The 26,638-nt window shown below is 58.8% G+C and overlaps 8 protein-coding genes across 8 annotated transcripts; 3 read left to right on the top strand and 5 right to left on the bottom strand.

Annotated features, from left to right (window-relative positions):
- Positions 1-2,658: 2,658 nt before the first annotated feature.
- On the bottom strand, positions 2,659-5,843 carry PLICBS_000680 (uncharacterized protein; the record flags this gene model as incomplete). Its single annotated transcript, XM_065599646.1, has 6 exons — positions 2,659-3,980; positions 4,443-5,056; positions 5,109-5,138; positions 5,192-5,502; positions 5,564-5,671; positions 5,763-5,843. 6 exons carry the CDS (start codon positions 5,841-5,843, stop codon positions 2,659-2,661), a joined length of 2,466 nt encoding a protein of 821 aa, XP_065455718.1.
- A 1,629-nt stretch (positions 5,844-7,472) lies between these two features.
- On the top strand, positions 7,473-8,477 carry PLICBS_000679 (protease B nonderepressible form; the record flags this gene model as incomplete). Its single annotated transcript, XM_018318295.2, has 1 exon — positions 7,473-8,477. The coding sequence occupies one exon, from the start codon at positions 7,473-7,475 to the stop codon at positions 8,475-8,477; it is 1,005 nt and encodes a 334-aa protein (XP_018183820.2).
- Positions 8,478-9,070: 593 nt separating this feature from the next.
- On the top strand, positions 9,071-11,503 carry PLICBS_000678 (uncharacterized protein; the record flags this gene model as incomplete). The annotated part of the gene is made up of 6 exons (XM_065599645.1): positions 9,071-9,105; positions 9,316-9,684; positions 9,774-10,211; positions 10,273-10,520; positions 10,584-11,156; positions 11,298-11,503. The coding sequence occupies 6 exons, from the start codon at positions 9,071-9,073 to the stop codon at positions 11,501-11,503; spliced, it is 1,869 nt and encodes a 622-aa protein (XP_065455717.1).
- Positions 11,504-11,774: 271 nt separating this feature from the next.
- On the bottom strand, positions 11,775-14,552 carry PLICBS_000677 (heat shock protein hsp98; the record flags this gene model as incomplete). Its single annotated transcript, XM_018318297.2, has 1 exon — positions 11,775-14,552. The coding sequence occupies one exon, from the start codon at positions 14,550-14,552 to the stop codon at positions 11,775-11,777; it is 2,778 nt and encodes a 925-aa protein (XP_018183822.1).
- Positions 14,553-15,284: 732 nt separating this feature from the next.
- On the top strand, positions 15,285-16,099 carry PLICBS_000676 (mitochondrial 54S ribosomal protein mL67; the record flags this gene model as incomplete). Its single annotated transcript, XM_018318298.2, has 2 exons — positions 15,285-15,479; positions 15,539-16,099. 2 exons carry the CDS (start codon positions 15,285-15,287, stop codon positions 16,097-16,099), a joined length of 756 nt encoding a protein of 251 aa, XP_018183823.2.
- Positions 16,100-16,405: 306 nt separating this feature from the next.
- Positions 16,406-17,609, bottom strand: PLICBS_000675 (uncharacterized protein; the record flags this gene model as incomplete). Its single annotated transcript, XM_065599644.1, has 3 exons — positions 16,406-16,543; positions 16,607-17,137; positions 17,433-17,609. The coding sequence occupies 3 exons, from the start codon at positions 17,607-17,609 to the stop codon at positions 16,406-16,408; spliced, it is 846 nt and encodes a 281-aa protein (XP_065455716.1).
- A 2,131-nt stretch (positions 17,610-19,740) lies between these two features.
- Positions 19,741-22,209, bottom strand: PLICBS_000674 (uncharacterized protein; the record flags this gene model as incomplete). Its single annotated transcript, XM_065599643.1, has 2 exons — positions 19,741-20,304; positions 20,377-22,209. 2 exons carry the CDS (start codon positions 22,207-22,209, stop codon positions 19,741-19,743), a joined length of 2,397 nt encoding a protein of 798 aa, XP_065455715.1.
- A 579-nt stretch (positions 22,210-22,788) lies between these two features.
- On the bottom strand, positions 22,789-23,900 carry PLICBS_000673 (prephenate dehydratase; the record flags this gene model as incomplete). Its single annotated transcript, XM_018318300.1, has 3 exons — positions 22,789-23,660; positions 23,719-23,779; positions 23,838-23,900. The coding sequence occupies 3 exons, from the start codon at positions 23,898-23,900 to the stop codon at positions 22,789-22,791; spliced, it is 996 nt and encodes a 331-aa protein (XP_018183825.1).
- Between the last annotated feature and the right edge of the window lie 2,738 nt (positions 23,901-26,638).

Below are 26,638 nucleotides of genomic sequence, written 5' to 3'. Positions count from 1 at the left end.
CCATTGGTCGGCCCACCTTGGTTGCTGTCCGCGTACTTGTCGCTGCCTGTACTACCGAGTAACGGTCACATTTTCGCGTTTTCTGTGGTAAGAAAAGTCAGTGAGATTTCCCATCTGAGCCTGAAAACTGGCATCTCTCTGTGACGGTCGGCCAGGACTTCTGCTGTCTAGGACCCCGGGGCTCTCGCGACGTGCCACCTCGGCCAACACCCCGGTCGAGGAACAGATGTCAAGTATGCGGCATGGCTCATGCATGTGTATTTCGGCAATGTTTCCTACGAATAGTTTTATTTTCGAGCTATTGTCCCGTGGCACCATAGCTGCACCATTCCGGCTGCCTTCGTCAATGGGACAGGCGTCAACGCTGGGCAATGGCGACACCGATCCCTAAACGCGCCAGCAAAACACGATGAGCCTGGCGCAAAACTATATTTGCTGGGTTCAGGGTTGCGACCCGGACGTCACGGGCAAATATTGTGTGCTCCGTGAATGTGCAGGCAGGTTTGAAATGCAAGCGTCGTCACACAAGTGTACGCCTTCACGGGCTGCCGGATACGAGCTAGAGTGCCCGGTCGATCATCTTTCCGGAAGGCCAGCCGCCAGGGAGGTACGAGGTTAGGCTGACATCTGTCGAGTCAACGGACGACATCCAAACCGGAGCCAACTGCATACGCTTGCCCCCTGCTGCCGCTGGCCACGAGAAGACGGCAGCATCCCCTGTCCAGCTAACTAACGCCGCAAGTACGATAGCAATTCCTTGCAATGCGGTGTAAAGACTAGTGTATGTATCCTCGGTCGATTTCAGACCGGGACCGGGTCGGCCGGAAGGCAGCCTGCCCCTCTAGGGCGCTGGGCGCGCGACGGGCCAGTCCATCCCCACGCGAGAAGCTGGATCAAAGTCTAAGGTACCGCTAGCTCAAGATAACGGAAGTGGATGGGTGGTTGATATCATAACGCGTTCCGTCTGCCGCAGGGAGTAACGTGGCAACGTTGCTGCCGGCAGGCCAGCGAGACCCCCTGAGTTTAGAGGCGTCCCCCAGGCAAGACCGGCACTCGGCTTGGTGAGATGCCTCGGGACAAGTGCCAAGCAGTTATTGGCAGCCTGTCGTGCCCTCGAGCCAGGGACGTCAACCCACTAGTGTTGGGAACGATCCCGCGTTCGAGAGTCATGCGGCCCAGCCACGACCGTGTGGACGACGCAGGCAGCCGCATGAATGGCATGATACACAGACTCGGGTACGTGCGTGCGTGCATTGGCCACGACAGCAGGAGGCAAGTTCCCTGCTTCGAGATGGCTTCATCAGCAGCACTCAGCAGCGCGCGCGCCCCTGAGCTCGCCGGCCTCGGTCCGTTCCAGGGTGCCATGGTATATCAAACTTTCTTGGCGACCACGCCACCGAGGTGTCGAAAACAAGGCAGTTGAGTCCCGTATGGGGTCGCCCCGCCACCGTTCAGCAACGCAAGGCCACCAGATGTCCGGTAGTGTCTCGTCGGATCCGATGCGGCGTTTGCGTGGTTCAGGGAACGACGTGGGCGGCCGCCGCCAAGGGGGCCACCGTAGGACAGCGCTCGATCTTCGCTCTCGTCACCGGGGCCATCTTGACGCTTAATCACCGACCCCATGGCGAGGCCGAACCCACGCCCCCCCTCGCGCTCGCCGCTCTCCACCGGAGCGCTCGTCCCCCCCTTTCCCCATGCCCCGGAACGAGGAGTCGTATCCCACGGCACACTGCACATGCCGCTGTATGCGTCTTGCTGCTGCTGCTAGTGATACCAAGTCCGGCACTCGCACGCGGGACACCCCATACGGGATTCCAGACGCGAGCGTAATCTGCCGCTCGGAAACGTCAGTCAGCATAAGCATTTGGGGGAAAGGGGGGGCAGAGCATGTCCGGACGCGTCGAGGGCCGGTGCCCTGGACCCAGACGTTTCTGGGCGTTTTCGTTTGCGAAATTAACATGCCACTGGCGCGGAGGGGACGAAGGATCACCGCTCATCACAGAAGCGAAGGTCTAGTATCCCCTGCTTTGGCTTTAGAGTTTGCCTAGGCGCGCGCGCGAGTGGATGTGCCTTGGACAAGGACGATTGGGGAGGGGGGAACCGTGTCTTTCCGAGACAAATATCGCAGAGAGCCGTAACCCTGGGTCGCCTTCCTCCCTCACTTCCTCCCTTCATTTGTCTTTGATGAGATTATGGGAACTCAAAAACACACACACAAGTATCATGGCACAGCAAGGATAGCGCAGGCGACCCGGGCGAGTGGCAACGACATGTCGACGGTTGTGCAATGTGAGACGTGACGTCGTATTCGCGATACGGGCCATGTCCATGCCGAAGAACGGCCGGAACGAACCCCTGGCTTGTCGGGACTCTTTTGCGAGAACTAGTGCCTTTCGTGCGATAGCCTTTGCGCTGTCATGCCCTTGCGCGCTGACAGATGTTGACAGGCTGTAGGTATCACGAGTGTCGTTCAAGTAAGCGCCGTATCGAGCACGAGTCGAGTCAGAGACAGTATCGGGACATCATAACAGAGTTTTCATGCATCACTCAACCTGTAGCAGGAGACGAAAATCAAACGCCAGAGTATTCCGGATGCTCGCCGTCACGCCGACGCGATTCACGTTTCCAAACGCCTGAGCCCTGTATCGCGACCAAGGATCAGCGGCGGAACATCTTGTTCAACAAGCTTCCGCCTCCACGTCCTCTGCCTGGCAAATCCTGACCTGGGGTCCTCGCTTCTCTAGAGGCCGAACTTCCGGCTCTTCGACTGCCGGCTGCCGAGTCATCAGCTCGGCTCACTTCTACGTAGTCATCAGGGACATCGTCTTCCGTGTGTGCCCTGTCAAAGTAACCCTCTGATACAACTTTTGCATGTCCTGGCGCGTAGTGGATGGGTGGCATCGCCGCCGCCCCCATGCCACGGATCTTCTCGAGCCCACGGTCGAGGGGCTCGACAAACCTGGCTTTGGTGTCAAATGACTCGTCCTCTTCGCCGTGGCTCAACCTGAGATCTTCGGCTTTCCTGAATAGAGAGCCATATTGTGCCTTGAACTCTTTCTCGAGTTCCTTCTCTTGCGCCTCCAAAGTCTCGAGACGCTGAGACGTTGATGTTGGCGATGTTGAGATGGTTCGGGCCCTATCCTCGCTTTCAACATGCGACAGCCATCCCGCATATTGCTCATGGCTTGTCAGAATATCGGCATCATTGACAGCTTTGAGTCCTTGTCCTTGGATCCATGCTTTGGCGCCATCGGTCATGGTTGTCCCGACAATGTACTGGTCGAAGGACTGGCTAAACTCACGGTAGTGTCCTTTGAGGATAAAACACTTCCCAGACCAGTTGTCAGCATTAAGCTTTTCCAGAATGATTCTGGCGGCAGGGCATTCCCAGGGCCACTCCAGCCCCCGAGCGTAGAAGACGAGACATCTTGCGTCTCGCCACTTCAAGCTCGCTTCTTGTCCATGCTCCTGCGGGAACGCCCGCTCGATCAAGTCGAGAGGGGCAATCTCGAGGAATGACTGTGGAGCTCTCAAGTTTATCGCGCCATGAATGTGAGACCTTTGATACTCGGCTGGAGATCTCAGGTCAAACAAGGTTACTTGTCCTGGAATTGACATTCCAAGGAGATCGCTGAGGTCTGCCGGCAAGATCATTTGCGCTCCTGCTCGGGTTTCATGCGTCACATCCTTGAGCTTCATTGCAGCGAGCCTGTGGGAAACCATGTCCCGCTCTCGGCGATGATGGAACCATACTTCGAGATGCCATGGCTCGATGCCTAGGTTGGACGCGAGGAAGGCGCTCTGTCCGTCGCTTGGCAGCGGTTCTCTATGGTAGTATTCCTCGAGACGTCGTTCGACATGCGGGGAAAACCGCTTCGGTTCAGGTACATCGGCGCCGAAAGTTGTTCGTCTCATGGACTGTTGCTGATTGAGAATCATTTGCCTGCTAATTGTAGGAGTCGGACCGAAAACCATGGGCGCTGCCGGACCATGAAGTGCGTTGAGAGAGGTAGAGGAAGCTACTGGTCTGACTTGCCGAGATGGACCACTCCTTGGGGAATATGATTGAGGCGAATGTGGTTGCCCAGGGGTTGGTGGTTGGCTACGGGATATGGATCCGGACATGGTATTCATAGGAGTTGCAAACGATCTGTGTGCAGAAGTTGCCGAGAACGGGTTTCGAGTAGAAGCCGCCTCCGTAGCCGCGAAAGTGGTCCCAGATACACCGGAGAATATTGATGCATCGTCAGCGCCGACATGCTCTCGTCGTGGCTGCGCTATTCTCGTCTCAACCGATACCGGAGGTGGCTCTGTCTTCCGTATCGCGAGGTTGTTGGAGCGAATAAAAGCAACGAATGAGACCGCGTTGTCTTCTGGAAGTAGATCCCACACCATGACTGGCATGGAGACAAGGAGAAGTGTAGAGTGACTCTTGAAAACACCTTGGACCTTGACAAACTTGGCAAGAGCTGGAAAGGCATTGAGCCATTGCTCCCAAGCGTTGATGTCAAGCCTTTGGTCGTCTTCAAGAGCCAGCGAGATCATGACGTGAGGAGTATCCTCGTTTGGCTCTGAAGTTGCGAGTCCGGATGACATCGGGTCTGGTTCTTCGGGGGCACGACCCGTGATGGGCAGGACGAGGTGGTTTTGTGGCAGCGGAGCAGGCACCTTTTCAGCTGGGCGGAGCCTACATAATTCGATGCTCGGGGCCTTGTGGTTGGCCGTCATCATGAAGTGAACGGGCGTCGAGCGAGCTTCGAAGTGCTTCCCGTTGATTTGTATAGGCCGCGGGTGCTTCAGGCGAGCTAAAACCTCGGCGTGCAGCATGGCTGCTGAAAAGGCTCTTAAGCGCCATTCTTGCAACACCTCGATGAGTGCATTTGTGAACGAGTAGCGTCCGGGGTCGGGTGCAATAGCATCCCAGCTGGATGCTGATATCGTTTCCGTGATGCTGTTGCCATTCGGGAAGGTGGCGCTGGCTGCGCCGGCGCAGCAATCCAGCAGGATAAGGACATCTGACTTGGACCGCTCAAGCAGCGTTTGAATCGCGGACCATCTGACAGAGTAAGTCACTATCTGGACATAGTTAGGCAAGGTAAGTAACTCACTGTAGCCAAGGCGAGTCTGCATCGCGAGTGCTGCTTCATGTCAGAAGGTTGAAGGCTGAGGTAGAGGGCTTGGTTCAACTCACGCGCACCACGTGCTCTGCCTCGAGTCGTCGATTCGCGCATGGCCACCGTAGTAAATAATGAACAGTGTGTCCTGAGATTCGTGTTCCTTGATCAACTGGCCAAGTCGCATCATGAGCTCCAAATGAGAGTTCTCGGATGGGATGGCAAAGATGTCAGTGCCAAAGGCGAACTCGTCGCGGAGGCATTTCTCCAAGTCCTCTAGCTCGGGCAAGACAAATAGGTCGTCGGAGCCCCAGTGCAACAGCAGGGCTTGCACCTTGCTATAACGCTGAGATGTGCGCCCGCGATTCGGAAAGGCTCGCGTGGCAGACTAGATGGGGTGTTGGCAGGCTTCCCGGTGCGGGAGGGGATATCGGGTAAGCTTGACGTACGTCTTCCAGGCGCTTTGCGAACTGGCTGATGTGCTTCACATGGAAGCTCGTACGGCTGATATCGTGTGTCGCTGATCTGGCATGCGTTTCCGTCGAGCCCGCGGCGGCCTAGTGGCGGTTGTCAGTGACACTTGTCAACGAGGCAGTGACGGGCATCTGTCCAGCGGCTCGGAGACGGGTACAGGCCTGGGTCACGTACCGCAGAATCGCCATCAATGTTGCCGTTCGTGTCGGCCGGTCGGCGCGACCGAATGGTGACGTATGGTTGCTGCGCACTCATCTTTAATGGCCGGCAGGACGCATGCTCGGTCGATGAGAGTTCGGGCAATGGGGTAGGGTATGAGGTCGGAAGCTCGGGTGAGCCCAGAGCTATAATATTCGTCGCGCTGCTCACGAAGTATTTGGGGCTGAGAGTGGCCGAGGCGCCGGGCAGCGACGTACGCTCATTGCTGGGAAGTCTTCTCTCTGCAAGATGTGAAAGATGATTGAAGACGGGCAGTATGCATCACGACGCTGGCAAGGTCAGTGAGCAAAAGGCGGAGGACTGAGGTGATGGCTATTTGTCGTCGAACGCAGCTGCCTCACTCACGCTGGCCTCGGTCCCCAAAGCGGTTAGTGGGGTGGCACTGTCCCGGTCGCCCAAAGTGGTGGCAGTGAGAAGCTGGGTATTTTATACGTGGAATTTTGCTGCAACCTCGCCAGGTGTTTCCGTCCTGAATACTTGCGGGTACGTTCCCTGGACAAGCCGCGTTACGGCAGCTGTAAGACCCCCGTTGGAGGTCCACGACCTGTCCCGTGGTCAGCCTCAGGGCAGCCTGGTGTCTTGCAGCCGCTGGGGTTTGGAGGCTCACCCGCTGTGATGAGGCGCTGGCCCCCGCGATTAAAACGCACGATGGACCCGTGGACGCGAAGTGCACGCAGGGTGGCCCCCACCACAGCGCTTCCACAGCGTGTGAACCTGGGGCTGCCAGGGCAGCGCCTTGGCCCCAGGACACGCACCTAATTCAACGTGATCCCCCTTCCCGACAGCGGGCTGCATCTGGGCGGGTCTTGGCCGAGCTGCCCACCACCCCCCGGTCAGCAAGGCAACCAACCACTTTCAACACCGAGCTGCTGGAGCTCAACCGTTCCATCTCAGCACTCAAAAGCGATACCGAAGCACGAGACTGCCATACGCGACGCCTCGGTCAGCTACAGCCTCCCATCCGCTGTGGTCCTTAGGGTACTAGCCCCAGTACTCGTACTTTTGTTCGGGCCTTCTCCCTAGCGGACCAGACGGCATCTCTTCGCTACCGTCGGCCAGGCTAGACACGTGTCGGCAACAATGCGGCAACGAGTCACCTTTCTCCAGGGGCCCAGCGCGGACATCGATCCTGCGACGCTGCAGATCGAAGAAGCCGGCCTTTTGGGCCCGTCCGCAGAATCAATTCGCCAGGACCGATTGTCCATCTCCCTGGATGAACTGCCGCCGGACTTCGCGACCCTACTGACGGCCTTCGATGAGCTGCATCTGAAATGGGCCAGTCCCGTCGCATATGATACTCTCGACCCATTTGGCTCAAGGATATCGCCGGGCCTTCATGTCACATACATCGCGGATAAACAAGATGGGGATAAAGCGTAAATGCGGCCTGCTTTCGCCTGCTACACTCATGTGCTGACAAAATCTAGGACGAAGCTGTGCTTTGCTCTACAAGCATTCGCGCCGTTGGACTGCACGAAGCCAGAGGTATGGATAACACACCTGAAAGGGGTCTGAGCAGCCTGCTGACTACTAAAGTAGGCCTTCGTCGTCGCGGCAAGTGAATCTGGGACGAAAAAGAATGCCTTTTATTTTTACCAGGAGCTGAACGATCTATCTGCCTTCGTTGGGTCCAGCATTGGGACAATATGCCCATCGTCAGACGCCATGTGCGAGTCTCGGCTTCGCAACTTGCGCACGGCTGCGAGTCTCGACATGTCGTATGACTCTGGCTCGCAGACGTTCATAGCGACGCCATTCTGGCCCCTCAGACAGCGTGCGATTGCAGTGCCGAGCTCATCGGGGAGAACAGAAGTAGGAATCTTCGCCCAGGACACTCCAGTCAAGGCAGAGCTGCACGAACTTGGAGTAGCAGGCCTGCTCAGCGTTCTGGGCGAGAAAAAGGAGCCGTCGCCTACCGTCTTCTCGTTTCCCTCCCGCCACAGAACAAGTGACTCTCATTTCAGCTGCGAGTTTCTGAAACCCGCAGGTCTGCATCCGACATTGCAGCTCAAGCTCAGCTCCGCCAAGCCACCCCTTGACGATGCAGGCTGTGCTCCTCACGCTTTCGTCACCTTACCCAAGACCATCTTCGCCGATCGGTACCAGTACGAAGATAGCCTCTTTCTAGCCTCGAAGAACCTGACGGCCTCTCGCTACACGAGCTTGCCCGTGGATCTGGAGGCGCCCGCGTATACCACGACGACCTGGGGCTCCAGATTCCTCCTCGAGTTGGCGCCACCTGCCTCGGGTCAGGCTGAGGAGTGGACGGCCGAGGTCCCGCTCCACCTTCGCTACCTCAAGCCCTCTGCGAGCGGGAGCGTCCCGATCGAAGTTCCATACCCGGCTGTGTTCTGGGCATGTGACACCGCGGGTGAAGTGGACTTTTCGACCAACCCCTTTGACCGCCGTCAACTAGGATACGATGGGTTGTTCGATTCTCAGACAAGCTTTTGGCACGTCGCGCCGAAGCCCGTCATTGGCAATCGCATTACGAGCGCCATATTCGTCCCCGTGCTCAAGGACGAGGGTGCGGCGTGGATTCGGCTGGGGACAACAGTTGCCGTCGGCCTTGGGTTTGCGTGGGTGCTCTGGAAGTTGCTTGGTGTTTACAGGGTCTCAGGCTACGGCAACCCGGATGAAACGGCGCGCAAGGACAAGAAGACCAGGTGAGCGAGGGACGGGATGCGGGCCGTGCCTTGGCACTTGAAGCATGCAGGCTGAATCCGAGGCGCGCTCCACAACAGCGGCAGGATCCCTAACTTGTAAGTAGAACGAATGTAGCTGGGCTGCGTCAAAGGACCGCGTCAGTGGCGCCCCCGATTCCGGTCCGTGTTCAGAGGGACCCAGACCGGCTCCGGGCGGGCCACGTGACACGGGCCAAATCCCGCGGGATTAGCGGCGTTTAAGCAGCGCCCGCTCCCAAGCTTAGGCTGTTGATGGAGTCACCACCTACACTCAACTTCCCCTTCACCTGCGCGAGGACCCAGAAAAAAAGTAGGCAGCCGACTGAGGGCCGTCGAGCCAGTGCGCCGAGACGCATAACCCAACTCAAACAGCACCCGCGAGAACGAGAAGCAACCCTCGATTGGCCGCGGCGGGTGACATGACATGAGACAGGATGGCACCGACGCCACCATCGGCGGACGGTGCAGGTGCCGGAGCAGCGACACCAGCGGCGGGCTCAACGCCTGGCAACAGTGATGACCGGACGAGGCGCAACGTCGCGTGCGTCAACTGTCGCAACTCCAAGGTTCGTTGCTCTCATGCCTCGTCAACGATGGCTCTATGTCGTCCTGATGTGGCATGAGAAACACCAGCGAGAGCTCACACTCACTAATATACACAGGTCCGCTGTAGGACGAGCACAGTCCCCGGCCAGCCGTGTCAGCGGTGCGCCAAGCTGGGCATCTCATGCGTCGTCGACAAATCTCACAAACGAGTCACGAAGCGAAGGTACTTTCCTCAAGCGAAGCTCGTTTGTCCCTTCACTCACGCGTCGACGTCGTAGCAAGCTTGAGCAGCTTGAGCAGGAGCTGCGCAGCATCAAGCAGGTCGTCAACCCCGCTGCCGGCGGCCAGACGACATGGACGCCGCCCAGTCCCCGAGCGACGTACTCAGCGCTCCCTGAGCAGACGCCCGCGGCCGGCGCAGCAGCAACGGCAACTTCATTGTCTGCTGGCGCATCGAACGGCGTTGCCCCCGGGCTGAGACCACAGCCTCAAGTCCCGACGCCGCACTCGGAGCCGCCAGCTACGGCAAGCAGCCTTGGCCCCTCGCAGCACGGCTCCGAGAGACGGGCCAAGACGGGGCCGACCGAATCGCGCATGCTCGGCAGCCTTGTTGTCTCGGGCGACGACGTTGACTGGTACTTTTCAAAGTGCGCCTACCTCTGCCCCTATACGACTCACCTCATCGAGAGGGAATCTAACGTATATGTATGCGTGTGACTGACGCTGCCGTCCACAGATTTCTCCAGTGCTACCACCCTTTCGTCCCCATTCTTCGGAAAAAAGACCCCGATGAGTGCTTCGAGGCCAGCCCGACCCTGTTCTGGGTCATCCTGTACGTCGCCTGCCGCCGCTACCCACGCGATCGCGCCATCTTCTCGGCCCTCATCGACCACGTCAGCCGAGACATTTGGCAGATGATATCCGTTCCCGCCATGAACCTCGAATCCATCCACGCCCTCCTCTTCCTCTGCACCTGGCCCCTACCCAACATCCGCTTCGTCACCGACCCCTCGTCAATGTTTGCCGGCATCGCCACCACCTCGGCAAAGCTGCTCGGCTGCCACACCGGGCGCGGCTCGCATCCACACTTCTCCGTCGGCATGAGGCAGCACTTTCAGTCAAACGATGAAGAGGCCGCGTCGACGTGGCTCGCGTGCTGTCTGCTTTCTCAGAGGTGAGGTTCCTGAATGCTTAGTGAACGGCGAAAGACAATGAGACGACTCACACGGTGACAGGACAACATCAAGCATCGGCATCTTCCCTCCTGCCATACAAAATAACGACACGCAATGCAGACGAGTGCTCGAATCTCACATATGGACAGACTTGCTCGCCATGTACGAGACGCAGCTCTTCCTCAACCGCTTCCACTCTGCAATGGCCGCTCAGATCAGCGCCAACGGGGGCGTCCCAAACACTATGGTGGCCATGTGGGAGACCGAGTTTGAGTCTCTCAAGCCGCTGCTCGTTCGCTACGACACTGGTCCGTGGCCCACCTGCTCCTCAGCCCTTTGTCGCAGTATATCTTGCTAACATGGCCGCGCAGATATTTCACGCTTCTGCCTCCTCGCAGCTCAGCTCGAGATCCAGAGCCACTATTTCATTCCGCTGCCGTCACAGCAGCAGCATAATACCGCCGCCGGCGCCACATCCCCTCCCCCTCCGTCTCTCAAGGCCAACACCGTCCGGGTCTTCAACACGTCGCGCGCCCTCATCGCCCTGTCCCTCGACCTCGAATCCCGCACGCACTTCCTCACGCACGCGCCGCAGTGGGCTCTCCGCAGCAACGTCGACGCCGCCGCCATCATCGTCGCCACGCTCGCCTCGGCCGCCGCGCCGCAGATGGACCCGACAGAGGCCGACGCCCTCGCCCAGCGCGCGTGCGGCGCCCTCCTCCGCTGCTCGGTCCGCGACACGGACCTCCCTCATCGCGCGTGCATCATCATGGAGACGTTCTGGTCTGTCAGGGACCTCGTCCCCCAGATCGGCCCGGCGCCCGGCGCGTGGCCCGAACGCCTCGGCGCCGGTGTCACGTACTGGTGCCTCGAGCGCTTCAAGTTTGGCCTCCGCGCCGCCCAGAGCAGTACCGACAGGGTTAACAAGGCTCTTGACGTGATGCGTACGTCGCCCCCTTTCCCCCTCCCTCCTTTACCCCCGCCGTCCCCCTCCACCTTCATCCACCCCCACCATCCCCTTTTCTCTCCGGCGAGTCGAGTCACGGGCAAGAGGAACTTTGAAACTGACTTTGATGGACATGCAGAACCTCGTTTCAGTAGCAACACAGCTGCCGCCGGGCCATCGACTGCGCCCCACGCAAACGCCGTCGCGACGTCGGGCGCCGCAAACGGCCCCGTCCAGGCGCCTAATCAGGGCTCCACGGATCCCTTCCAGGAGGTCGACTGGTCCATGTTCATGGACGACTTTGGGTGGGTGGGTGATGACGGCGTACTGCTAGGTTTGCCCTAATGGTGAGTGAGATATGGCCCATGAGTTTTTGCTGTACATATGCCTGGGACGGCATTGGATGCTACGACCAAAAGAGGAGACGAGTCACGATGTTCGTTTTCACGTGTTCAAGTATACGGAGTAAGTAGACTCTTAATCGATGTCTAATTAGTTGATTTGCCTTATCTACCAGAGACGCCGTGTGCTCCGTGTGCTGGATCATCAAACACGATCCAAATCCTTCGAATGCCTGCCGTAACTCATAACATAGCCAACATAATACAAAGTCCCCTTAATCATAAATATCCTCATCCATGGTGTCCGCCACCAGCTCGTCGACCGCGTCCTCGTCCTCGTCGTCCAGCATCTCATCATCACCCTCGCTGTCGGGATGGTTAGCGAGGACCGCAATCTTGCCGTCGATGAGCTCAACCCGTGCAATCTCGCCGTCGCGGATGCTGTTCCGAAGGATGAGGATGGCGAGCCTATTGAGCACCTCCTTTTCGATCAGGCGGGACAGAGGACGAGCGCCGTACGCGGGTGAGTATCCGGAATTGCCCAGATAGTCTTTGGCTTCGTCGGAAACGTCGATCTTGACCTTTCTGCCATTATCTTCGAGTCGCTTCTGGATTTCGTGTATCCGAATGTCGACAATCTTGCGAATCTCCTTGCGCGTCAAGCGGTTGAAGATAACAACAGAGTTGATTCTGTTGAGGAACTCGGGGAGGAAGTAGTTGCGGAGAGCCCCCATGACGAGCTCCTTGGTAGACGGATCGACGCGGCCCTCCTTGGCTCCGGGTCGGGTGAGATACTCGGCGCCCAGGTTCGATGTCATGACGACAATGCAGTTCTTTGCGTCGACAACTCTGCCTTGGCCATCGGTGATTCTGCCGTCGTCCATGAGCTGCAGGAGCACGGTCAGGACTTCCTTGGCGGCCTTCTCAACTTCGTCGAACAGGAGAATGGAGAAGGGCTTGCGCCTCAGAGCTTCCGTGAGCTGGCCGCCGGCATCGTGTCCGACGTAGCCTGGCGGAGCACCAATCATGCGGCTAAGGGCGTGTCGCTCCTGGTACTCGGACATGTCGAATCGAATCATGGCCTTGGCATCATCGAAGAGAAATTCCGCCAAGGCCTTGGTGAGAAGCGTCTTACCCGTACCAGACGGGCCGCAAAAGAGGAAGCTCGGAGGCTGGTTGGGGTTGCTCAAGCCGGAGCGCTGCAGCCGGATGGCGTTGGCCACGGATTGGACCGCCTCCTTCTGGCCGACAACGACTCTTCCGAGAACCTTTTCCATGTTGATCAGCTTCTCCTTCTCCGAAGTGCGAAGCCGGGTGACGGGAATTCCGGTCCAGCGAGCCACAATCTCGTTGATATGATCGGCGGTGACAATATCCGTGACCATGGATCCGTCATTATCCGCACCACTGGCGTTGAGAGCAGCGTCGGCAGCGGCCTTGCGGGCCTCGAGATCCTTAATCACGGCCTTTTGCTCTGGGATAGCGCCGTACTGGAGATCGGCAGCCTTTGCGTGCTGGCCCATGTTGCTTGCATCCTCCAGTCGCTTCTCGAGGTCGTCGAGCTTGATCTTGGCCTGGTGGATCTCCTCGCTTCGCTTGATCTCGTTTTGGTATTTCTCGCGAAGTGGCTGAAGCTCTTCTTCGACGTTCTTGGCATCCTTTCTGGCCTGCTGCAGTCGAGTCTTGGACGCCTCATCGTGTTCCTTCTCCAAGGCGGCGATCTCAATCATCAGCTGCCTGTGCTTGCGATCGAGAGAATCAATGATTTCGGGTTGAGACTCCCGCGCGACGCGCACAGCGGCGGCGGCTTCGTCGACCAAGTCAATAGCAGAGTCGGGCATCCGCCTGGATGTGAGATAGCGAGCAGCCAGGTTGGCGGCCGCCACAAGCGCACTGTCGAGGATGGTGACGCGGTGGTGTCGATCATACCGCTCCTTCAGGCCACGAAGGATGGAGATGGTTTCGGGAATTGTTGGCTCCTTAACGAGAACCTGCTGGAAGCGACGCTCAAAGGCGGCATCCTTCTCGACGTACTTGCGGTACTCGGCGAGCGTGGTCGCGCCAATGCAGTGCAGCTGGCCGCGAGCAAGCATCGGCTTGAGCAAGTTGGCGGCATCCATACCGCCCTCACCAGACGAACCAGCGCCCATGAGGAGATGAATTTCGTCGACGAAGAGGACAATCATTTCCTTGGAGTCTTCAATCTCTTTCAAGACTCCCTTCATGCGCTCTTCGAACTCTCCGCGATACTTGCTGCCGGCAACAAGTGCGCCGACATCAAGCGAGAGCAGCTTGCAGTGCTTCAGGTTGTCGGGGACGTCGCGGTTGACTATGCGTTGAGCGAGACCTTCGACGACGGTGGTCTTGCCGACACCTGGTTCACCAATGAGGACGGGGTTGTTCTTGGTTCGCCGAGACAGAATCCGCACAACTCGGCGGATCTCTTCCTCTCGGCCAATGACCGGGTCGATCTTCTTGTCCCTGGCCATGGCGGTCATGTCGATTGTGAACTTGGCCAGGTTCTCGTTTTCCTGCTCGGTGTCGGCAGTCTTGCTATCGACGCGCTTGGTTCCTCGGATGGCCGTGACGGCATCCTGGACGAGCTTGGCCTTGGGGATGTTGGCTTCCCTCAGAGCCGTCTGAATGTTGCCGTCCTCGGACAGCGCGGTGATGAGGTGGTCGACACCTATGTAAGTGTCCTTCTGGACCTTTTGCAGCTCCATCGCCTTTCGCAGGACGCTGTGGAAGGATGGTGAAAGCGAGACCTGCTCGGGCGGGGGGTCTTGACTGGGAAGGCGGACCAGCGACTTCTTGAGGGCTCTGTCAAAGAGCTGGGGGTCACCGTGGGCGCGCTCGATGACTTGCCGGAAAAGAGTGACGTTGGACTGGGGCGGGCCGTTCTGCTGGTCCTTGGACTGGTCGACCGGGGGGTCAAGCAGCGACACGGCCAGATGGACGGGGAGGAGCTGGGAGTGACCGTACTGCTCGGCCAGCGTCATGGCATCCTCCACGGCCTTCTGGGCCCGGTCGGTGAAATCCATTCGTGCGGTCATGATGGATCGCTTGTGGTGCCTCGTGGGCAGCTCGTGTGAAACAGCGTACTTGCTGTTGTGTCGTGTAGCGCTGGAAGCTCTTCGAGAATATTAGGTAGGTAGGGTAGAAGAGGGGTTCAGGTAGGCAGCTTCAGCTGGTGGTGTCGCGATGCATGTGTTTGCTGCAGTCGGGACTTGGGAGCGTGCTCGTGGGCAGCGTCCGGTCGGTTCTTCAAGTATGTGAGCAGTAAGTCGAGGAAGAAATTGAGTTTGGATCCGTCCGTTGTGGGAGGAATTTATCCTGCTCGGCAAGTGGAGGCGGTGGGAGGAAATGGAGTGATGTCCTGATTATCTTGGAAAGATCCGGCCTTGGCCAGCGATGCCCAGTAGCTGCCCGGAAGTGCTGGAAAGCTTGCCCAGAACCCACCAGAAGCTTCGTGATGTCACTGGAAAGTCAACGGCTGCGAGGTGGGGAGGCGGCCCGCTGATTGGGCGCGCGCCATCTCATCGCGCTAGGCCCCAGCGCTGGCCCCTGCCGCAAGTGCAACTGCCTACAGGCGGCCGCTGTCACTAAATTCGACAGCGGGTTCCCAACGTGCACTGCGTATTCCACCCGCCAGGTCACATGACTGCGCGCGCCAGGCCAGACCAACTGCGACGCCGGCCAATGGCCAATGCGATACTGGGCCGCATGGATTTTCGTGCCTCGTCGCATCGCACCCCAGCCTTCAACACCGCCAGCAGCCGACGACCATGAATGCGCCGCCGAGGACACGGCTTGACCGATTGCCGGGCTTCCTGAGGGCATGCGTCCGGCAAGTCCATTCCAGCCAACGGCAACGGCCGGCCAAGGGGTTCGAGGCCCCCGAAGGCCACGGCGAGAAGATTTGGGTGTTTAGCCACCGCCGGTCAGACCAAGTCATCTACAGCTTCAAGGAGAGATTGGATGTGAGCGCTCGACGGCCCAGACAGTGCGTCTGAGGCGATTCGCTGACGTCTAGGTGCAGGGATTCCACGACCTCAAGCAACTACCCTTCAATGGCAAGAAGACGAAGCCCGCCAAGCTTCGCAAGGACTACTGGTCGCCGCTTGCCATGATCCGGTTCCCGGCCGGCCAGGGCGCCGTCGGCCGATCCGTCTTCCAGAAGCTGCGCGAGCTCAAGCACCTGCACGAGGTGGCGTGGACCGACGAGTTCCGATACAAGCGACCCGACGAATACACGTCCGCCGACAAGAAGAAGATTGCGCAGGAAAAGGAGAAGGGCATCAACTACCGGCCCGTGCGCAGCAAAGAGGAGCGCGCCATTGCGCTCAACGAGCAAAAGGCGAACGCCATTGCCGATATGGCTGTCGTCTTGGCGGGCCAGGGCGCTGGCAACAAGGTCGTTGCGGGCGAGGCCGAGGACGGCGGCAGGCAGCTGGTTGAGGTGTCAGTGAGCTGGGCCAACGACCAGGACAAGGGATTTGCGGAGTCGTGGTCGGCGAACGTCACGCACGACCTGTTTGAGGAGCCGTCATACTCATCGGGCGTTGAGTCGACACCTGCGACGGAGGCGAAGGCGGCGTAGGCTGGAGCCTAAGCGCGCACCGGCTGTCAACCTACGAGAGTTGGAGTGGGAAACACCATGGCGGGCGATTACTTCTAAGAAGGTTTTCCTTACGGGGGGGCTGGCAACGGCGGCCAGGAGAAGTCACTTGTACCACATATATACGGGCTGTCCGCTCGCCCGTTGTTGTATCATAAAGGCAATTATCTAAAGCAAAAGGAGCAAAAGCAAGCCTCCATGGGCAGGTCATCATGCCCTAATATCCAAGTTTTCCCTTGTCATGCCGTGAGTTGCGCCGTTTCTGTCGTTTCCATTCATGGTCTCAAATCAAACTTTCAGGCAAAATTGCTTCAGGTAATCATAATGCGGGATGTTGGCGTCGACAAGCTCTCGGATGAGCTTCTGCGCCTCGGGACCGTACTTGTCGGTCCACTCCTTGTTCTCAGACTCAACAGTAGACGTCTTCTGCGCACTGGGGTTAGGCACAAGCAGTTCAGGGGTGGTCGCCGCGCGGGCGATGGTACGAACCTGGGCGTGCGTCCTGGCCATGAGCCGGTCGGTGCCGAGGACGTCGTCGTGGAAGCCGTTCCACTTGGCAAACAGCTTGGCGGCGTGCTCCTTGTCCTCCTGGTCCCAGACAAGCATCTTGGGGTCGAACTCGATGCCTGTGCGCTCGCAGTAGAGCTTGATCATGGCCTCGGGCTTGTCGAGCAGATCATCGGCATCGAGAACTGTAAGGTGGTCCTTGTCGACAATGCCCTGCTCGATGAGGCAGTCGAAGAGGCGGACGAGCTCCTCGTAGCCAGTCTCGCTCGGCATAAAGTCGTTCCAGCCGGTGATCTCGTTGAGGGGCGGGATCACGCAGCGGTAGTATGAGGGGATGGAGCGGCGAGGGTGGCGGATGAGGAAGGTGAAGTGGAATTTCCTCAGGATGTCAAGAGGAATGACAGTCGGGTTGCCGGGCTCTTCACCGCCGCCGAGGGACTCGGCAATCTTTGTGGGCTGGCCCTCAGGCGGGAAGAGGTAGTATGCCATGTCCTTGATGAAGACGCGCTTGCCCTGGGGAGAGTAAGCATCTATCCCCGACAGCAAAAGGCCGCCTCGGGGAGGTGTATTTGGGGGGAGGGTGAAAAGTCCCAATCCCAAAATCGGTTCCGATTGCGCAACGGCGCTCGATGCGGGAGATGCTCGAATTCTCAATGCCCAGGGATCGGGGGGTCAGAGGGTGAAGATGCAAGCAGGCGCGCATCTCGTGAGGGTATCGCCAAGCTCCCCACTTGAGGAGCTCCGCGTAACAATGGCAGGGAGCAAAAGTACAGACACAAAATCAATACATGTCCAAGAGGTGGCGAACCTGTTTTTCAACCTCCGCAAAATGATCCAAGATGGACTTGTATGTCTGGTCTGACTGGGGGTGGGCAGCACGGGTGGCCGGGTCGTCCCTGTAGCGGTCGCTCAGGAACTCGGGGCCGTAGTAGAAGGCGTCGCCAAAGGGCTCGTGCTGGCTGTCGAGCACATCACGGCGCGTCATGAAGACCTGTTTGTTGGGCGCACACGCATCACATGTCAGTTGGAGATCATGCTTTTGGCGAGGCTCCCGCGGGATGCGGGCCTGCACAAAGCGAAGGGGGCGAAGAAGGGCAATGGCGGCCGTACCCGTTCAAAGGCCGTGGAGCAGGCCCGTGGGTGGGTGGCGGCGAAGACTGGTCTGGGACCCATGATGACGGGGTCTAAAGATTTCAATGACTGGCTGTGTATGAGTGGTGATGGCAGCAGCAGTAGGCGACGAAAGAATGCGCCTCAGAGTATACTGGTCGGGCAGGGGAGGAGACAATGGGAGGAGGGAGGAGACGGCGTCACGAGAAAAGCTTGGGAAACGGCCAGTTTTTAAATGCCATCGCCAGCAGCATCATCGGCGTGCCCTGATACCGGGTCGTCGCATCCCCCTCCGAGGCAAAAGCTTGACGATTATAATTGGAGCCTCGCCCGCAAAACGAACGAGGCAGTGTGGCCGCGTGCCGCGCTCAATGGCTGAGATCGGGCGGCGAGCCATTTTTCCAGGAGCGCGGCGGGTGGCCACTCGTCGCGTCCTGGCGACGGGCCTCGACGGGGACACCCTCTCAGGATGCGAGGCTGGACGAAGCTGGGTTGGGCGGTCCACTATCGATGCGCCAATGTGTCCGTGGTTGGCCGTGCCGCCGTGGGTTGGCGCCGCCGATGGGCCGTAGGCTTGCGACGAGCCGTCCGGGCGTACCTTTTTAGAGTCGACAGATCCATCCATCTGCCGCGGGGCGGGGTGTTGGTGGTGGAGTGGAGTGGAGGATGGAGGGATGGAACAAAGGAAGCGGCGAGTTTTGCTGCGGCGGCGGCGAAGAATGGCATGGCAGGCAAGACAGGGCAGCGTGGCATCCGTGGCAGGTGGCAGCCTCCACTGCCCAGGTGAACTGGAGGAAATCTTCAGCAGGGATGGTACCTGCCTAGCAGCCCGCCAGGGCGGGTCCCACCGGAGTTTTTGCCCCCCATTGCCCCCCTCAAGCCCCTCCAGGAGCCCCAGAACTCAATCGACGTCATCGCTGGCAGGGCATCGCAGCATCCAAGGTTCGTTCTTCCTGTTCTTTCTTCCGCCTGGCCGAGGCTTCTTGCAGAACACCTGGGGTTTGAGTTCCAAATATTCCCGACGGCCAAAACAGCCCTCACGCCTACATGCCTACCTAACCTTGCGTCAAGCCACTAAAATAGAACCTGCATGTCCTTTGTCGCACTCCTCGTGGACCCGTGACGCCCACATGCGACACACCCAGCGCGCCCGCTGCCAACGTGGCGATGCCTCGCCGACCAAGACGCCATTCGCGGGCCGTCGCCCCCCTCCCTCCCTTTCTCCGCAGTCTGCAGGACGGAGGCACGCCATATCTTCAGTATCTACCTGTCTGCAGCTTGCTACCCCCGACCGTTGCATGCACCCGGCTCAACGGCACTCAGCTGTCCACCCACCGTCATGCCGTGTGACGCGCATCCACCTGCCCGTTCGCTCGTCGTCGGGACGCCTTGTCTCATCACCTCCACCCCGGCGGGCGGGATGAGACCGATGGGCAGCTCCACATGTTCGGCATTTGCTACGCCGCTGATGCCGATATCATGAAGGATAGTGCTATTTGTAGAGCCAACCTTTGCTAGTTGTAGAGCCCATATGAGCAATAGCAGCGACAGCAAAGCAACGACAGCAACGAAAGCAACGACAGTAACGAAAGCAACGATATCAACGAAAGCAACGACAGTAACGATACCAACGATATCAACGATACCAACGAAAGCGATAAAAGTAACGACATTAACGAAAGCAACAGGCAGCGTGCCTCTACCGTCCCATGCCTGCGCTAGTGCGCAACAAAAATCACTGGAGCACCATAGGGGTAGGGCGCGGCCGAGAAAAGAAAAAGCCCGGCAGGCGTACCAGGTCGCCGCCACCTTCGACAACATCGAGTGGGCTCATCGCTCCGAGCACCGCCTTATGGGTGCCAAGAAATGTAGGAGGGCTCTACAACTAGCAAAAGTTGGCTCTACGAATAGCACTCCTCGTCATGAAAATCGCAGTCCTAGACACGAGTGATGAAATGGAAGGGCCAGAGATCCGGCATAGCTGCGGAGGCCCATTATTCGCACCCCTAGCTGGATTCTTGAACCTTCCGCGCCTTCTTCTTCTTTTTGTTCGTTGAGAAGCGGGACCAAACCTCGTCTGGCTCGTCCACAGGACACTCAACCGGCGCCTCGGGCTCATATCTCTCAACTGCAGGCTCGGGCTCGGGCTCGGGCTCGGGCGCGTACGCGGGTGCGACTTCGACCAGAAACGCTTCCGGGGCAGGCGATTGCAACGATTGACTCTCCACCTCTTCTTCTCGGACACTACGCAGACTCTCGCTCCTCGACGGCACTTCCGAACTCATCGTGGCCTTGCCATTAATGTTGCTCGGTATTTGTGCCTCTGCGACGATGGAGCGGAACCCATCGAGCTGCTTAAGCTCCGACAGTGCCTTCTCGAGCACAGAAAGCTTCGCGTTGGTGCGGCATCGCTCGTGGACGCTGGCCTCGTTGTCTGCCGCCAGCTGCGCCACCTCTACATCACCCATGTCGTGTATTTTTTCTGTGTCGAGGATGGATGGCAGCTTCTGGATGAGACGGCACTCCACGGCGTGCGTACTGACATTGTCTACCACTGTCTTGAGCGCAACCTGCGAGTCATCCATACCATCAGCGTCGGTGGACAATTACTTTCGAAACGAGCGGGTCGTAAGCGTGCTCACCTTGTAATACGCTTCCATGTAGTCCACGGCGGTGGTGCTGCCCACAAGCTCCGAGTCCATTTCATCCTCCTCTTCCAACGCCAGCGACTCGAGCAGCTTGTCGCTGTCCAACTCCCGACTGCAGCTGCCGCGGAGTTCGGCCCTGTAGATGGCCTTAACATGGGCTCGTATACGCTGTTGGCGTCGCTCGCGCTGGATCTTCTTGACAGTCTCTGTGAGATAGTGGTTGTATGTGATGGGGTGCAGGGCCTGGTAAGGGTGCAGGGCCTGCTCGAACGCTGCTTCGAGATCCTGCTTCAGTTCCTCAATGCCAGAATTGACAACGCGCATGATGTTTTGCGCCGTCTCTTCCACGGCAACATGTTGGAGAATCTCCGTGCTCGTCCGGTAGACCGCCTTCAATATCTCATCCTTCAACTCCAAAAGGATTCCGCGCCACGGCTGAGACTGCTCGGCGAACAATTCTCCGATGACCATGGGATCGAATGTTCCAGGAAGCTCACGCCCTCGGCTGCGTCTGATGAGGTCTCGCACCTCCTTCACATAATCGGACCGCAGTACTTCCGGGGGTTCGTCAGAATCGTGGCCTTCGGTCTCAAAGTCCACGATGCGACGCCTGTGTCCTTCCTTATTCATGCGATCCCTAAATGCAATGAGAGTGTTCTGCACAACGGCGCGCAAGCGCCGCTGATATCCCTCCTCGGTCTTTGCGCTCCCGAAGAATGCATCACGGTAGATACCATCGACTGCTGCCTTCATGAGTCGAGAGTAAGACTGGCTCATCTGGAATAGGTATCGACGCTGTTCGTGGACCGTCCCCCTTGGAGCACCAAGTCTGTCCAGCTTTGCCTTGCAGTCTTTGATGCCCTCGGAGACGTCCATGAGCAGGCTGGGTAGCTGAGCGAGGATCTGGTCCTTGAGGACATTGCTGAGGCGCGGTCTCAGTGTTGCCACCCCCAGATGTAACGGGTCGATCACTGTCCATGGGCTTTGTGAGAAAAAGGCCTCCTCGGCGGCGTCCCTCTCCGTCGTCGTCGCCTCACGCGTGTTAAAGTCGCGATTCTTGAGCAAGTGCCACCCCAGTCGAAACTTGACATCCTTGTTCTGGGCAAGATGCACGTAGGCAGCCTCGCTCTCAGAACCTCGGTCTAGGGTGTCTGGCTTGGTGACGAGGCCGAGGGTGCGGGAGCCCGCAGGGTCCAGCTCTCGGGCGTGTCTGGTGACCGCTTGGAGCGCAAAGTCGCTCTTGGCCGACACAACAGCCAAGATGATGCTTCGGGGTCGCCTCATGTACCGAAGCACCATGCGAGTGACGAGCTCCGCGTCTTCATCAGACTGGGTGCTGTTGCCAGCTTGGAATAGACCTGGGAGATCAACCATTGTGAGATGCGGCTGTTCTGGTCCGCTCAACTCGACTCGCAGGATGTCGTTGCTAAAACTCTTTTTGCCTCCGTTAAGACCCATGGCTTCCTTGGCTTTTTCAATCACGAAGCCAAGCCCCGATCCCGAGGTTTCGAGCGACGGTTGGAACTTCTTGAGATCCTCCTTCTCGTGGTTTGGGCGATCCGAGTCGGGCGTGATGGACACCTTGACGCCGACATGGGGTGCCCGCCTCAGTATCAGCTCGGTTGCAAACCGCGTGCACAGGTTGTCCTTGGTGGGGAAGGTCATGCCGGAGATGGCTTCGAGAACCGAGCTTTTGCCCGCGGATTGGTCGCCAGTGACGATGATCTCTGGGAGGTCGACATAGCGGCTTATACCCTCGAGACGGAGCCTGTCGATGATGTCGAGGAGGTCACGATGGGCCTGCGATTGGAGGTTGACAGCAGCCATGATAGGGGTAAGTCGAGAGCGCTCAAGAGTATGTCACGTAAGAGGCATGGCCAAGGAGGCAGGCGAGCAACTGTCGCTTAAATACCAAGGCCAAGGAAAGAATTACGCGCCGACTCACGGATTTGCATGCATAACTCTAGTGACGGGATGCAGCGGCTCGACGCGGATACCTGCCGACTTCTGCAGCGTGACAAGCGGCCCGGTCACAGCAATCGGGCGGATACCCAATGAGGCACTGTGAACTGGCAGGGCTGCTGCGTGTGATGGCGGCCGATGCGTTCGCTGAGTGGTGCTTACGGCAAGGCGAACTGCATCGATACCCAGCATGGAACCCTACTTACTCGCTACTGGCAATGCAAAGGGGTGGACCTTGCGCGCTGGTCGAGCAGGGCTGAATGTTCACTGTCTATAGACATGGAAGTGACTTGTGAATGAAGTACGGCAATTGAGTCTGCCCTTTCACATCAGTCGCTTTTCTCACGCTGGACATTGCGTCAAGTCACGAGTAGAACCCACGGTTCCTGACCGGCGACAAGAGATGCGGATTATGTATTGTTGATTTTCTTGGCTGTCAAGGGATTACCTGTATCTCTCCCAGCTTCCCAGCCACCGCCAGCTCTCTGCAACGCGACTTATCTTGTCCAACGCGCCAGAGACGCTGCCATCTGGGTCATGATATCTGTGGCCCTCAAACTCGACAAAGAACATGTACTGGAATGGCGCCTTGAGGCTAGGGCGGCTGTTGATGCTCGTCAGGTTGAGGTCAAACTCCTTGAAGCAACTCAGCACGTCTGCGAGCGCGCCGGGGGCTGTGTGCGGCACGGTGAAGGACACGAGTGACTTGCTGCCCGCCATGGAAGCGGGCTGCTTCTGAAGCCGCCAGTCCTCCGGGACCGACGGATTGGTGCCAATGATGAGGAAGCGCGTCGTGTTGTCCTCGCGGTCCTCTATCGACTTGCCGAGGTGGTCGAGCCCGTGAAGCGTAGCGGCAAGCTCGTTGGAGATGGCAGCCCAGGTGCCCGTCTCATCCTGGCTCACAATCTCGGCGGCCTTGCTCGTGGAGCTCACGTCGAATATCTCGACGCCCTTGAGATATGTCGAGATGAAGGCGTTGCACTGGCCAAACGCCTGCGGGTGTGAGTACAGACGCTTAATGTGCTTCAGACTGCACGTCGGCTTGGACTTGGGCTTGGACGGCGTCGGGTCCGTGGCGGTCGGGGTGCAGGTGCCGGAGCCGTCGGCATTGTCCTCGGCGAGGGGGTGCGGGTTCTTCCGGCCGACGAGGCAGTGGTGCACGTCGACGAAGATCTCGCCGTCGACGGTGATGTCCTTGTAGCGGCCGTCCCTATCGGCCAGGTTGTCTAGGGTGAAGACGACGGAGCCGTTGGTGGAGTTCTCAAACGGCACCACCCCTGCGAGGACCTGACGGTCCTGGACCTGGTCGAACACATCTGCAAGCTCTGGGTCAGAAACAATGAGATCTGCCGGGAGGCGGCATGGTGCACAAACCATCGATGGTGGCAACCGGTTTCAAGTCCCAGCGGTCTTCCGGGAAGACCTGGCGCACAGCCTGCAATGGTGTCAGTGTGATGGAGGGCGGCCGTGGTCAGAGGCTTCGGCATTCGTACCTGATGGGAGTAGGACGCCGCAGGCCCCAGGAAGCACACGGTCGGTTTGGACTCGGAGGCCATGATGCAGCTCTCTGTGCCGTAGGGGCTAGCAGATTGCCGATGCCGACGATGAGGATCCGACGGGGAGTCGATGCGGCGGCTCCGGTTTCGGCGGCCAAGGTCGGTCCGGTATCTGCGGAGAGCAAGGCGGCAGCAGCTAGCAAGGACAGGTAGGCTCGCGGCCGGTGAAGCGATATGGGATTGTCAAGGGTGCGGCGCGGCGTCACCGTTTCAAATGCGCAGGTGCGTGCGTGTCATTCGGCTGGATGAGCTGGATTTTTGGCATGTCGGAGGTTGGATGCCCAATGCGCGGGCTGCTGGTCGCTTACTAGCAGCGTCGCGTACGTGAGCGCGTGTGGGCTGTTAGCGGGGGACGACTGACAGCACGAGCCGGAGTGTGGGGATCGCGTTCGCCAGCAGCACCGCCAGAACGTAGAAGCTTTGAAGCTTTGAAGCCTGCTCGGCAGCTGCCGTGAGCATCGGTCGTCTGTGCCCTTTTCCTCATCAATGCCTCCCTTTGCGATGAACCCGACGGCGCAAGTCCTGCGACACGGAAACAACCTTGTCCCAAGGCACGGGCCTTGAGCATTGTACCGTACTTAGCTAACGTAGCCTGCCAGTGTAGAGCTTCTGCCGTTCATGAGAAGGCAAGTCAGGCATTTTGGAGCAGTTGGTGTTTGGAGCGTTGGTTCCATCCGACGGTCCGAAACAGAATCCAGCTCATGTGGTCACACCTGTGCGATGCCATGTGCCCGCGAGACGCGTTTACTGCAATGCTGTTGCTCGGCCTGGGATTGTCCAAGAGCTGGGTGTCCATTCGGCAGAAGCCGAGCGCATCCACAGGTGTTTCACGCACTGACAGATGTGCAGCACAGAGTTCAGACCTGAAATGCGCTGCACCATGGCAACACCACGCAGCAAGAGATGCTTGATCATGATGATGCGGCTCTGCACGGATGCTCCGCTCGTACGTTCCCGCCGGCCAGCTCCCCAATTGCCGCGCAAGGGCACGCAGTTCTCTCGTCCTATACTTTGTACAGGGTAAGCGAAATCCAGCTGCTGCGTCGCACAGGCCGTCCCAATCGTGACCCCAAATCAGGAGCCGCGTTTCATGGCGAGCGCCAGGGCGGGGCGCCGGGCAGCCCGTGATGATGTTTGGAGCTTGGGGGTGGCTTTTTTTTCACGCCTCTTCCTGAAACGCGGCTCGGATATTTCGTGGCCAGAGAGCCATTCCGGGCCAGATGTTGTACTCTCGTAGGACGCCACAGCGAGCATCTGCCTGGGGCGGCACCCGGCGTCGCGAGATGACAGCGGGACGCTCTCAGATTAGAAATCCCCGCAAACACAATGGGCAACTTGGGAGCCCGAGCCGGGAGCAGTGGTGCTTCGTACAACGCGGGGAAGGCGGATGCTGACGCCTGACTCTATCTTCTGGGTGGTGCGGCCCCGTCTGCTGGCCATTGCGCAGTCGCATTGCAGAATAAACACATCATTGTAAAGCTGAAGCCATCGGGTCTCCGGTACTCCTTTCCGTCACGGCGGGCGGGGAAGCGAGTCGAGTGCACGTTGCCCCCGGAGCAGTCCTACGCATCCCCGGAGCTCGTCGTGGCTTCTCGGGCCCGGATCCGAGGAGGTGGCAGACAAACCTGGGCTCCGCGCGTCGACAATAGAGAAGCCACCCCACTGAGGAGGCCCGGGCCTGGTTCCGTCAGGTCGTTCCCCAGCGACGAGCGTTGCGATAGGGTGTGGTGAATGCGCCGTCCGACGACTGCTTCACATGTAGGCACTCGCAGCCTACGCCCTACGTCGCCTAGCAGTCCCACTGGGCCTCGCCTGGAAACAAGTTGTGTGGTTTGTTTCCTCTCCCGGTGAGAGCCTGGCTGCGCAATATTTAGAAGGCGAGGACAAGTCGGTCAGCATTGTCGAAACGCCGTTGGTTTCAAGTTTGGGTGGCGTGCCGCCTATCGACGAAGACCCTGCATCAGTCGCCACACGCTAGGGTCGCAGGTCAGGGGGGGCTGTTCAACAGCGTCTGCGCCACTGAATCATTGCCAGAGGGCTACGCAGTACAGTGGGCGTGCCTGAGCACACGGGGGGGAAGCTAGTCCCTGCCCGCGCGCGGGGCCAGTCAGGCATCAGGGCTGTGGTTTGGTAGGTCTTAGCCAGAGGGCCTATCTTTTCGGCGTGGACGGTGGACGGCATGCGGTTGACGACATGGACAAGAGCCCATTTTCCCATTTTACCGCTCGGCATCCCGCGGTGCGAAACGCAGAGGCAAGATACCTACGTAATGCGCAGCGGCGGAGAGACATTGTGAAACGACCCAACTGCCAGAGCATAGGGCGTGCTAGTTTTCAAGTTGAATCACGCGCCCTGCCCAGCTGCCCGCCGACGTGCAGATCGTGCTCGGCGGGGCCTGCTGCTGCTGCTGTTGCTGCTGTGGTGCTGCTGCTCCTGCTGGCGTCATGCATATCTTCATCTGAAGGGCAGCCTGGGCGGGGACCTACCACGACATGGCAGCCGAGCCGTTTCGCGACAAGGGTGGCCCTTGGAGCTCCGGATATGCTGCTCGATACGTGATGCTGACAACAAGGAGCCCAACGTGGCAGAGGGCAGGGGGATGGCTCTCGACAATCGACATCCCCGGTTCTCCCACTCGGTCGTGTGCCTAAAATGGCACGGCCCACGAGCCGGGTAGTATTATCTGCACGATTGCATCCTGTTACTATTGCATCTCTGGTCATAACAAGGGCCGTTCG

Source organism: Purpureocillium lilacinum (assembly GCF_023168085.1).
Source record: "Purpureocillium lilacinum CBS 284.36 DNA, scaffold_1, whole genome shotgun sequence".
Classification (NCBI taxonomy): Eukaryota; Fungi; Ascomycota; class Sordariomycetes; order Hypocreales; family Ophiocordycipitaceae; genus Purpureocillium; species Purpureocillium lilacinum.
Note: the sequence above shows the minus strand (reverse complement) of the source record. Positions and strands in the feature narration are given on the sequence as shown.